This window comes from Thermobia domestica, chromosome 9 (genome assembly GCF_964235325.1).
Source record: "Thermobia domestica chromosome 9, izTheDome1.hap1.1, whole genome shotgun sequence".
In the NCBI taxonomy this organism is placed as follows: Eukaryota; Metazoa; Arthropoda; class Insecta; order Zygentoma; family Lepismatidae; genus Thermobia; species Thermobia domestica.
Window position 1 is genome coordinate 52,957,727 of NC_137462.1, and position 12,618 is coordinate 52,970,344.

At 36.6% G+C, this 12,618-nt stretch overlaps 1 protein-coding gene across 3 annotated transcripts in view; it reads right to left on the minus strand.

Moving 5' to 3' along the window:
• Positions 1 to 12,618, minus strand: part of HPS4 (Hermansky-Pudlak syndrome 4 protein) — a 75,370-nt gene that overhangs the window by 15,129 nt on the left and 47,623 nt on the right. For all 3 annotated transcript variants that reach the window (XM_081771061.1, XM_081771059.1, XM_081771058.1), the window contains exons 7-9: positions 10,891 to 11,052; positions 2,997 to 4,421; positions 1,286 to 1,512 (exon numbers count right to left, since the gene is read on the minus strand). In XM_081771061.1, the coding sequence (XP_081627187.1) occupies positions 1,286 to 1,512; positions 2,997 to 4,421; positions 10,891 to 11,052 (1,814 nt within the window). The remainder of the gene's footprint in view (positions 1 to 1,285; positions 1,513 to 2,996; positions 4,422 to 10,890; positions 11,053 to 12,618) is intronic.

A 12,618-nucleotide genomic window follows, 5' to 3' on the forward strand; every position in this document is an offset into this window, starting at 1 on the left:
CATTGGGCACTTTCCAGGCAGAAGGCAGGCCTCATCTCCCGGTAGGATCGTCCAAGCAATACAAGATTACATCTCTTTTAGGTGTTAAGGTACCACGTACGCGGTAAGACGTTAAAATTTCCTCCCGGACCCAATAGTATGTGTAGGTCACCATTTGGGAGAAGAGTCATGTCTTTCCTCTCCCTTGGTAAGGCCGTCCTACGGGATTAAATCTCTATTCACCGTATTGGGCACCATGTACACTTTACAGTACCCATTTAGGAGTCAGGTTGGCCTTTCGTTCCCTGGCAGAGTTTTGTGGAGGACACTGGGAAGCTACCCTTCTCCATTTTTGCAGAATACTCTTTGTCAAGCAATTGTATTTGGTTATAGGAATTCGTTTAAGTTCTGGGGCTACGTGCTTGGACATCTTATTCACCTTGAAACGGATTTTCTAGTTTATTTTCTACCGCTTACCGTCAATTTATCAATTCCTTCTACCTTCAATTCCTTGTGGAGTATACCAAGTCTCTCGCGCAGCATGTTGCGGTCTCGCTTTTTGTGAAAGTTCAATACTGCGTCTGCGAGTTTGTCCAGGTCTCTGCCTAATCTCTTGGACGGTATATGCGGTACTCTTTGTCGTTCAGCAGGGTTCAGCTGCTGAACTAGATTATCCATGATAGTGTGTTCAGGCTTTCCTAGAGCTTACCTACATTCACACACCCAAGAAATCGAGATCCTGATTGTTCCAGACATAACTTTCCCACGAGGCGCTTTGACTTCATTTAACGAATATTCAAAGTGTCGTTTTGGTCCCTTGTATCTATTCAATACTCACGTCTGTGCAAAATAGTAAAACATTCCTTATTTTGAAATTTAAAAACTCAAGTACTTAGAATGTTTTAATAGATATGGAAAACAAAAAAGATAGAAAGAAAAAACGAAAAGATTTCAATTACAGCAGTCATAAATCGGCTCTCAGACATGGGAAACCATTAAAAAAAATCAATTTTCAAAAAGGTGCGGTATTTTTCGCAACTAATTGTTGTAAGCAAAATACTTTGAGTTGCAATTCAATTGGGTAACAAAAAAATTACATGTAAAGTAATCAGTCTGATCACAATTTCGATTTGAAAACTGTCAGGTTTATCTGGCGTTCTCTATAATAATGTTAAGATTTTAGGTCAATATTTACAACAACCTTTTTAATATGAAACTTCAACACTATCAAGATCGTACTAAATTTATGAATTGATGAATAAAGAATAACGATCTCAAAAGTCTGCAACGCAGAATAAAATCCTACCTGACGACTATTTCCGTAAGGCTCGGCGACGTTACAAAATTCCGATGTAAATGATGTACTACATCCAACTGTAGGGGCTCCCACGTTCCGCCACATTGCAATGTATCCCAGCTAGAATCAAAGCACAGGTAACTGTACATATCGCACTGCTCCGTATTCGGCAAATGCTCCAAGCATTTTCGTATTCGTGATTCCAGATGAGGTAAGCTGTTCATACACGTTTCCCACTGAAAATATAATAATTAATTGTGAATAGTTACATTAGTATAAAATTTGGCTAAATAAAAAAACTTTGAAAATACCACAATTGTCAATCAAACAATGTAATGACCCGTAACTGTTCATTACAGAAGTTTTCCTTTAATTTGTTTCTTTCTTTGTTTAGCGCTAGCATGATACATTTGTACAACATCCTATATATATATATATATATATATATATTTCATAATATCCTATTTATTTAACCATATTGCTATTTGTGTTCACTCACAAGATTACAGTCATAAAACCAGTTGATATGACTGACATGTAATTTCCCTAAAATTTTGCTTTTTGTTTCTCTAATATATAATACAAATATCATTGCATCGTTATGGAAAACTAGTTCTGTATATTTCGAAATTAACGTTGACACCACAAATTTTAATTAATTTCGATTGAATAGCGGCTGATTAAAACAATAACATAATTGTCTTTATTGTTAAATCTGACCTAACCTATATTATATTGTATAGGACTACTAATGAGAGGATATACTATTGTATAGGCCAATTTTTTTATTTTACAAATCAACTCCTCTATACGTGCGAATTCTAACGCAAGAGTGAAAAAGTGACTGACTGGATCGGGACTCGAACCCGGGTCCTCAGGCATGCCATGCCGATGCGTTAACCTATATTAATTTAACTTGAACTTATGTTGTTTGCTTGTCACGATTAGAACTACAAATATATGTGCAACAACAGCTAAATTAATAATACCGGAATTTCCTTTCTTTCTTATTGGTACTATTCAATACCAACGTACATCAGGAATTATACAGATTCACGTTTCTCAGATTAATATGTATGACGTTTAACTATTTTTGTTGTATTAAACTGTTGTACGATCGTTCAGATTGATATGAAACACACTTATTTGCTAGGCAACCCTATTGTGTTATGAAGTCTGTATTATTAATATAAGTTGAAATATTGAATGTGTATGTATAATTCATGATACTGGAAACAAGAAGTACACACCATACTTGAATATTCTTTCAATTTGTTAAAGAACACGGGAACTTACACACCAACGATCACGCAAAGTGCTTTTTATTTGTTTTACTTGAAACTGGATGGAAAATAGGACGGATTTTATTTTAGGAAGGTTAAATCAAATGCTCTGTCATACGAAAATGGCATGACACTCGTTACTATACACGACAAAACTAGAGTTGGATGAAAAATTTGATGTCATCTACATACATCATCTGGAAAAATGGACGATCTATAGCGACCTTACGTGACTACCTCACCATAACACAGCCGAAGGCAGCAAAGTAGTCAAAAATGAGCGGCAAGTAATTGTCATAAAATTTGCTACGTCTGGGCCTACTGTCTGCCTAGTGATTTTATCCTGTGGTCCATTAAGTGGAATCTACTGTAGTGTATCTATAGTTGGGAGTAGATAAATTTGTATATTCTACAATATTAAATAATGTTAAACTTACCAATGAATGAATCAACTCAGGATCTTTCGCTTCTACATCCTCCACTAAGAGGAAAAGCACCATATTTTGTTGACCATAAACATACAGCGTCACTTGCTGGAGAACCACTTCAGCATCACTTTCAGCTTGTTTCGCATCTAATTTCTTTTCACCAGTACTACTGCTACCAGCAACAGACGAGTCCTGTTGAGTGGTTTTGTTTTGTTTCTTCCTGGATAAATAATCATCTGTCTTGGATGCACCACCCCCGGATAAAATACTGGATACTTCACTTAACAACTTGGCTTCACACGGTGTACTTGCGGCACTACTGAAGCCAGGTAATCTTGTGGTGAACTGCAATAAACTAAGATCCGGAGTCATTGGTGTCATCTGATTAATAATCATGCCTGGCGTAGTACACGAATCATTTGGCTGCGGCTTTGGAGGAAATGGATCGTTGTGTTCCTCTGCAACACTGAAATCATCATTAATAGTTAACGTTTTCAACGGAAGGCTAAGCGAACGTCTATACACTTCTTTCTTTGCACTTTCGACTGGCTGCACAACCTGATTAACGGAGACACTATCATCAATTTTGGACTTTGAACTCTCACCTGCTTCTTTAAATCCATCCAAAATTCGTTTGTCACCCTCGGGAGATGAATGTCTTCGTATATTACCACTATCTGGTGAACTGCGGCAAGATGTTTTCAGTTTGGACTCCGAATTCAACCAATTATAATGTTGTTCTAAGTACTCATCAAAGAGAGATTTCGACACTGCAAGTCCATCACATCGAAACACTGGATACCACGGATCGGTAATTGTATTATAAAAACTATTTCGTCTTGAAAATCGTTCGTGCACAGGCGACCCATTTCTGCTTCCTTTACACACACCTCTGGTTAACTTTGGAAGACCAAAGCTATAATACCGCATTGGAATACGATTTGAAATTAGCTGTTTTTCTCGGAAGTCATCGAGACTTAAACTACGAACTTCGTTGCCCCAATAATTCACTAGAAAATCAGACTTATTAAGTTTCTTGGAATTCTTTTCGATAGACTTGATCGTACGATTTTTCAAAATGCTTTTCCTGTTTGATTCAGTCATTGAACTACTAGCTTCATCCTCGCCTTTGCATATCGACAACGCTTGCATATGCAATACTTTGTTGATGTCTTTTGCCGGCGTCATGGGTGTACACACGCCATTTTCTACTTTGGGTTGAACAGGAGGAGGGGACTTCAACACAGCACTTGGTAGCGGAGGATTTGTTTCGTTTGGTGGTTTCACAGCACCACATACAGGGTTAAATTCAGCAGCTTGGTCACTTCCCTCAGTTTCGCCTTCGCCCTCTTCCAACACAGTTGGTATTCTAGATGAATCTTTTTTCGATCCCAAGGGTTGGTCCTTTGGAAGAGGTATCTTCACTGCCGCACCCTATTACAAAAACATCAGTATATGAGGAATTATACTAAATTGAAAAATAACAATATTGGTATATATGAAGAAACACAGTGAGCTACAGTTGATTAAACTAACTTGAGTATTCTGAAAATTCCTTTGTGAACGGTAGAATAAGTTATGTTGCAAGACTGTGCAATGGATGGTGAAACGACACTTGAAGTAAATTACTTATATACTATTACTATTATTATCGGTTTTTAAAAAGACTCCACAACTATCTACAAACAGAATCACATATCCACTCAAAATATACAAATGTGACCAGAACTTTCATACAGAAATGAAAATGAAAAATGAAATCTTTAAGTTTAACGTCCCACGGTTATGCCTGTTAGGCTAAAGGAGACGGTGATAATGAGAAATGAGTGAAATGGTGGAATCATACAGAAATGAAACCCACCAATTTATTCGAATTAAAACTAATTAAGTTATAATCAAAAACAAGACTAACGCAAAATCGTTGACTACGCACTGGTCTTTGCTACACGGAATTGCGGAAATTTAAGTCAAAGTTCCTTTTTTCTTGATCTCGTTCAGTTCGATATCAATGGCTAGCTCCTTTTCACCATTTCCAACATTCTCTTCATAGTTTTCTTTGTCTTGTGCTTACTTATCTCTTCCTTCTGGGGCAAGTACTCCTCGTACCGTCTCCTGAGGTACGTAACGCATAACATTAGAGGTGATTTCAACGTATTCAATATATCTTGCACCTGGTTATGAATATACCTTTATGCTACAATAGTCTTTTCATACATATTTCTATTAATAATTATTTATTGACAGAAAACCCCCTTTCGACCTTTGCGTTTCCATGCAAGAATGACAACCCAATTTTAAGTACCTTCCATAAATGCCTACATTCTTCTGTGCCAACATGAAACTTGGTGTAAGCACGTTCAGTCCTAATTCATTACAACTCTCGAAGAATCTTGAAGTTCTGCCGTGTTTAGACTGGAGAAAAACATGTATTCTTATTTAGCGTTTTCAGCAAGCACATCATTTATGATGTAAGATGTATGGAGTTGGTCTATACGAGAAAACTTCTTTGGACCTACATGAGGTGAATGTTGATGAGGATCTAATGAAGATAGACCCTTAACTGGTTTGTCCTTTAAAGGACTTCTCTGTCTAAGTCTGACAATTATGGATGCAGCGGTAGTCATGTAGAAATTCCGGTTTCTGTTATATCATAGCTTCTGTTTCTATTTGTTTGAAAGAACTTCAGACAGCAAATCCAATGACTACATTTTGCTCTAAGATTTTTTTCTTTTTGTCACATAAATACTTACTAGCCCCGTACCTGTGCATTTCAGCAGTTCTGGTTTCACACATCGAATCATGAGATTTCGTAAAATTTTTCCTCCAGCATCAAAGATGAATGACGCCACTGGTCTTGAAGGGCTGGCATTCAATGTCTACGATCTTGCAGAAAGCCAGTTTGCACGTTACAAATAGATTCCTTGCTACCTTCTTCAGGATTTCTGCAGGTCTCGTATTAGGTAGCTTTGATTGTACTCAAAATTTGATTACATACTCTCGAATTCCCAATGACCACTGAAAACAGGTGGCATTTTCCAACCAGCGACGACGCAGAACTTCACAGAAAATTCTGTGCATCCTGTGATCTTAGTGAACTTACCTAGTGAGTCACTGAGGAAGGAGTGCAAGTGTACTAGTAGGTTGTACATATTCCAGTTCACCGATTCAACACTAGGTTTCATCACACCATGGATAACATGCAGAAAGAATTTACTGGGATATACCAAACATTCCCTTGAGTTACCAATAACCGTTCTCATGCGGTCCTGGAGCGAGAAAGGAAATTTAAATTGCTTGAACCATTCATAAAAAATTATAACAATTTTCAATGGAAGAGCGAAAATTCCTTCCAGAAACTGGTTTAACAGTTCTTCTGTGGGTCTTTTCGTCAGAAACACAATATTACGTAACATAACTTTGATTGTCATTGTTCCAGAATTTTGCAAGTATAACCATTTGCCCCGTTTGATTAACGTAATTTAAAACTTCATCGCAGCAAATCAGAAAATTGCAAGCTTTCAAGCGGCATTTTTTTTTTTTTTTAAGTGATCACAATTTATTAACAATTAGACACGAAACTTTGTCTGGTGCAATAGTGAACACCTTAGGAATTTTTCTATCGGGGAGCATCACCTTGAACACTGAATTTAAGTAACTGCAGGAATAAGAATGACATTCTTATGCACACAACTGAAGAGTTCAAATAGTTTTTGCTTTGCACATTTCATCTTTTACAATAGACCTATTACGGGCACCTGGGTAACTTTTCTCCACGCCCAAAAACTGTTTTCTTCACATCTGTCTCTCTAGCAGAAGCTGAAGACTCTGAATATACAGATCCTGTTTGATATTCTGAGCTTGTAGAAACGGAAGCACTTGGTTTCCTTATAAAAAATAAAAAAAAAAAAATGTTGACACGGAATGTAGATTAGTCATCCTCTTGATATTTTTTAAGTGGGTTGGTCCTTTGGCATGGACACTGAAGTGTGCTTTTCCATACCGTTTTAGTTTACAATATACTTACATGCTTTAAAGTATAGCTTTGCTCTATCACTCAGCAAAGTTCCTGCCTAAAACGAAAGATATGTCTTTGAGGAACTCGATATAATCAATCAATGATCATATCGGAATTACGTGCAAAAGTTTTGAAGTTAAAGATTCTTCTGACATCATTAAGTTTCATCCAGTTATCAAACAAAACCTTTCGAGGAAACTTCAAAACTTTTGCTTGTCTTTCAATCGGTTTCTCTATAATTCCCTGATTATCTTTAATTTCCCTGACCTTCCAGTTTGTAGGAACCCTGCGGTTGACTTCTAATTATGCTTGGTTTTATTGATTTATTTATAGTGTTTTTATAATTATCTGAAACAAGTCATAATTTTCTAAGCACGTTCATTATTATGTTCATGTAAAGGTAACATTCGATTAAAGTACAATATCGGCATTTTTGATATTTGAAATAGCTGACGTTATATACTTAATCTATCGACAGTTTTTGCTTCTCTTCTTCAGTTTACAATCTATTAATGATCAGAATAAATCGTAATTTTCTTGAAAAACATTCCAGAAATCTTCAAGACCAAAATTTATTTAATTACGTCATTAAACAGTGGTCGATAATATTGACATTAATATAAATAGTTTCAAAAGATATATATATTTATTCCATTTCAACTGTATTTATTTTAAGGCGGAACAGAACATGAACATGGTCTATTCTTGCCAAATATTTGATTCCGGAACACGTGACGATTCCCTTCGGATGCTTTCCTTCGTGATTAACTAACAACCAAAGCACAACAGAAATTAAGTAATCTAATGTACAGTAGCTGTAAAACGAGCGAAGCTGTTCCATATCATAAAGGTTTTATATGAATTTAAATTAATGTCATGATCTTTCTGCATAACGCACAACGCTGGTTATTATAACATACCAATCCTGTTCTCACTTGACGATTACTTAAAGATGTTCGGTGAAGTATGAAGAATAAATACCGTCAAATGGGGTGAATAGAAACACATTTTTGGCTATATGAGAATATAAGTCTGGTAACGTTAAAGATTTCGCGTATCAGATTATTCCAAAAGAAAGGTCTTAATATGCTAATGAATTTCAGTAAACGTCATATTAATTTATCAACTCCACTTTTCTTCACCTTGATTTTTCTTAATGTTTCTATTCACCCCTACCCATGGGGTGAATAGAAACAATTACTTTATTTTCATTGTTGTTTCTTTTATACTATTGGAAAGGTAAAAAAGAAACAGCGTATTTGTTGAAACGAACTATTTATTTGATACCTGCAAGATATTAGTTCAATAAGACCAGTATTACATAAGTTACAAACTTATAAAACAATACAATGCACAATATAGGTATAAACGACCATATAGTTTTGATGATATTTGAATAAGATTTAAACCACTGAAATCATCAGGGAAACTTATCATGAGTTGAGTTGATTTTGAGGTTTACGTCCCGTTCAGCAGCGAGGCTATATGAGACGTGGACCTACTGTTTAACGTAGAATCAGAACTACATGAGCTCCTGCCGGGAATCGAACCCGGGTCTCCCACGCCAAAGGCGCGTACGCTAACCGCTTAGCCACGAAGGGGCCCGAAAGTTATCATATACTTAAAGCGTGCTGACAAACTCCTAATAAAACCCAATAGTTTCTTTCTGAAAATTTCATTGTTTATGTGCTCTCTTATAAAACACTCCTACATATGCATCATGTTCCCATTTTCGCACTTGGGTGCTGAATAGTCTCATCGAGTTTTAGCTTCTCATTTTACCACAGCAAAATCACCAGCTTTAGAAAACCATCATCTAGTTCGTGATCGTCTGGAATGTTGTCTTCTGGAGTGTTGTCTTTCTCCTCTTCCGACAATACAAAGGTAGATTGAGTTTCGTTGTGATTTGATGAAAATGTATCATTTTCAGAAAACAAACCAAAACTCTTACCAGAAACATCTATTCGTACTCTTTTCTTCCCTTATTTAATTTTTTCATCTTCTCTCATGCTCCTGAGAAGATCCATAAGGGAACGGTTTACAGTCTGAGATGACTTTTGCTGTTCTGTTTCTTCTCGTTCATTGTCTTTTCTTGGCAACATCCTCAGTATTTGGTCTCGACAAAGGGGAAAAATTCCACACTTTTCAAATCCAGCCCTGATATTTTCCTCCTTCAGTTTCACACTTTTTTTTTTTTCAGAAGACTTGGAAATTTGTTCTTAGAGATGGTTGATACATTCCTATCAGGTCCTTTTTTCTGCTCCTCAAGAATTTTCCACTCCTTGAGGAATTTCAAGAATTTCCCAAGAAGTGTTTCTATTCACCCCACTAATTAAAAATCATAACAATAACCCAGTAAAGTTAAATTTTGATTAAAAATAATTTACAAAAGGAAAACTTTTACTATGAACGTCAGTAAATGAAACAACAAACTACAAAATAGGCATATGTTCAAATGCAACAAATATGAAAATGTCATACTTACCAAGAAAGTTTAAGGAGCGCTAAAATACCGTGTAAGATTTCAGTAACACATTAATGTTACTCCCGTCTACCTCAGTGTTCCCAACTCAGTAAAACATTTTGTCTCTGCCCTGGACATTTTAGCCGTATAAGACTATGTTAAGAAATTTCAGTTTTCTTGATTAATTTATCGTCCAGATAAATCCAAAACTAATCTGGGAGTTTTGTTTCTATTCACCCCCATGTTTCTATTCACCCCATTTGACGGTAATACATGTTAAGAAATTATAAAATAATAAGATGAAATGCTGCGATTATGGAATGATGATTGAAAGGATTATAATGCATTAATGTACTGTTCTATTGAAGAATCAAGATTACCGTCATTAATTTCCCTGAACTTCACATTTACGTTGTCTGGTCACAGAAGGAAAGTCTGGATGCTACGTAATATACAAGCCAGTATTGTTTTTAGAGCATGTGTAGTTGCGTTGTCGTGTTGCTCCCTGTATGAAACGTTTTGAATGAACAAACTAAATATATATATCCAAGGAGAGTTAATATTTCCTGTATCTTTTAAGAACTACCAAGTTTTGGTTCCTGATGTGTCTACACGTATGTTTTCCCCTCTGTGGGCTCTTGCCCATTGAACTTCGGGCTTGCTACTACAGTTTGATAGCTGTTCGGATAAAATTAAATTTGTCCTCGTAGTTGATACGAAAGCACAGAAAATTGTCAGCCGCGCTTCTTTGTACTAGTTCAGCAGGTAGTAGAACGAAGTGCGTGACACGACAACACTAGAGCCTGACTTCAAATTCAATTGGATTTAAAATCAATGATATGGCTCGACTCGTGTCAGAGAAAAGAATCATCTCTAGAAGGGTACATTTTCAATATTTCGATCCTAATTACTGTAAACAACAGACATTTAATTCTTGTTTAAATTCTGTAAATTAAAGACGATGGATGAAAAATTCAATATTCTCATTTCATTATTATGTTGCTAATTCAAACCACTTTTCAATACCATCTGCATTTTCCTATAGTTTATAACTATTTTACTAAACAAAGCCAAGCATACAAAAAAGATAATTAACTTATAAATTTCCTTGGAAAATTCAATACATATTCTAAAAATAATTATAAACAAATGGAATGTTCTAAAAGAACATTTTTTAAAGATAGCTCTTAGAGGCAAAAAATGTATAATTCGTAGGGATTGTAACATCCAGGATCCTGCATACGTATAACGTTTTCCTCATGTCCAAACGTACATTTGAATATTGTACTTGTGTACTATTTTTTAAATAATTAAAAAAAAATACAAAAATAATGAACAGAAATAATAAAGGAATACAGTCATAGGACACCCTCGTTTTCTAATTTTCTTCATCATGTTCGATCACACAAAACGGTTAAACCCACCTTTGTTTGGTTCGTTCTCATCTTGGTAACGTTCTGGAACGCAATTCTTGCATGTATTGCTCCTTGTCGTAACTTCTCAAACTCTTGATTTGGGATGAACACATGAAGAAGTTGGGCACCAACAGGAAGATGAAACGGGGCGGTTACACTCTCTGCCGGACACTGACAATTCGATAATCAATAAATATATTATATAGAAACAACAATTCATAACAAATAACATTAAAATTTAGCTCTTTATTGCTTACAGTAAAAAGAATTAGCCTACCAACTTGTGTGTGGTGTTGACCACATGAAAAGTGACACACAAAACGGCTCAACTAATACTCAATAGTATGTCCGAGTAGATTTTGTTTGAATCGGTAACGGGTTTTTGTGTTCTTAAACTCAGGATGTGACGAATTTTATTTCATTTCATTTTGCTTATGGACAAGGAATGGCAGTGAGCTTTAATAAAGGAAATTTTCTAACTTCTTTACTTATTAATATAAAGAATTTCATCAATTCTCGCCAAATAGCGTGGGAACTTTCTTAGGACCGTGTTCTCAGGTTCTTGGTATATCCAGCTGGGAACTATTGTTCCCGTCGCCTGCTTTAGCAAATCAGTGGTCAGCGCAGATTCCGAGTCCCAGTGACGTCACATGCAACATGCACGAGAAACCAAACTGCCATGGCTGCTGAGGAATAGCCAAATAAAAAATTGACTCAGGTACCTTCGTTGTAAGAGTCAACATGTTACAGAGAAAGTTCCAAAGCTTTTTTAATGTTTGTGCTTCGAATAAGTACGTACAATGTAAATGAATATATTAGAGGATACTCGATATTCGACCAACCAGATGCAATGTACTATATACTTTAGTCCTAATTACTTTATTTTATAAATGATTTGCTGATTTCATGTTGTTGTTCTTGCGTCCATTTGCAGTTATAATACCACACATGTGTGCGTACCACACAAGTTGAACATTAAGTTGACCTGAATTAAAAGCATCATCGATAGGATTTTCAATAGACATACAGGGTTTGTCCGGGAAGTAATAGGACTGATTTTATTCCGCCATGACTGTACTTCGGAGCGTGCGCGCACCGACTGGATCCGGTAGAGGGCGTTCCTAGCTAACGAACGAGCGGCTGGTCAATTGTCTCCGAGCACACGGAGAGTCAGGACAGGCTTTTTCGCGCGACGTGTTTCTGTGAGTGGTGCAAGCCGAAAATGCAGCGTTTGTTAGAGCAGAGATATGCGATTAAATTCTGTGTTAAACTCGGTAAATCTGCGACAGAGACGTTTGATATGATCAAGCAGGCTTACCCAGATGATGCTTTAGCAAGAAGTGGTGTGTTTCGGTGGCACAAGGCCTTTTCGGAGGGCCGGGAAGAGGTCGCCGATGAAGACCGTGCTGGAAGACCTTCGACTTCGACAAACACCGACAATGTGACTCGTGGACGCGAAGTTTTGAACTCAGACCGTCGACTAAGTATTCGTTTAATTGCCCAGATGTTAAATTTACCAAAAACTGTGGTTCATGAAATTGTGACGGAGCATTTCAACATGCGCAAGGTGTGCGCGAAGATTGTCCCAAAAGTGCTCACTGACGACCAGAAATTGCGGCGAGTGGAATTGTGCCAAGAAAATTTGAACATGTGTGAAAGTGACCCCCAATTTTTGAATAACGTAATTACAGGTGACGAATCATGGATCTTTGAGTATGATCCCGAGACAAAGAGGCA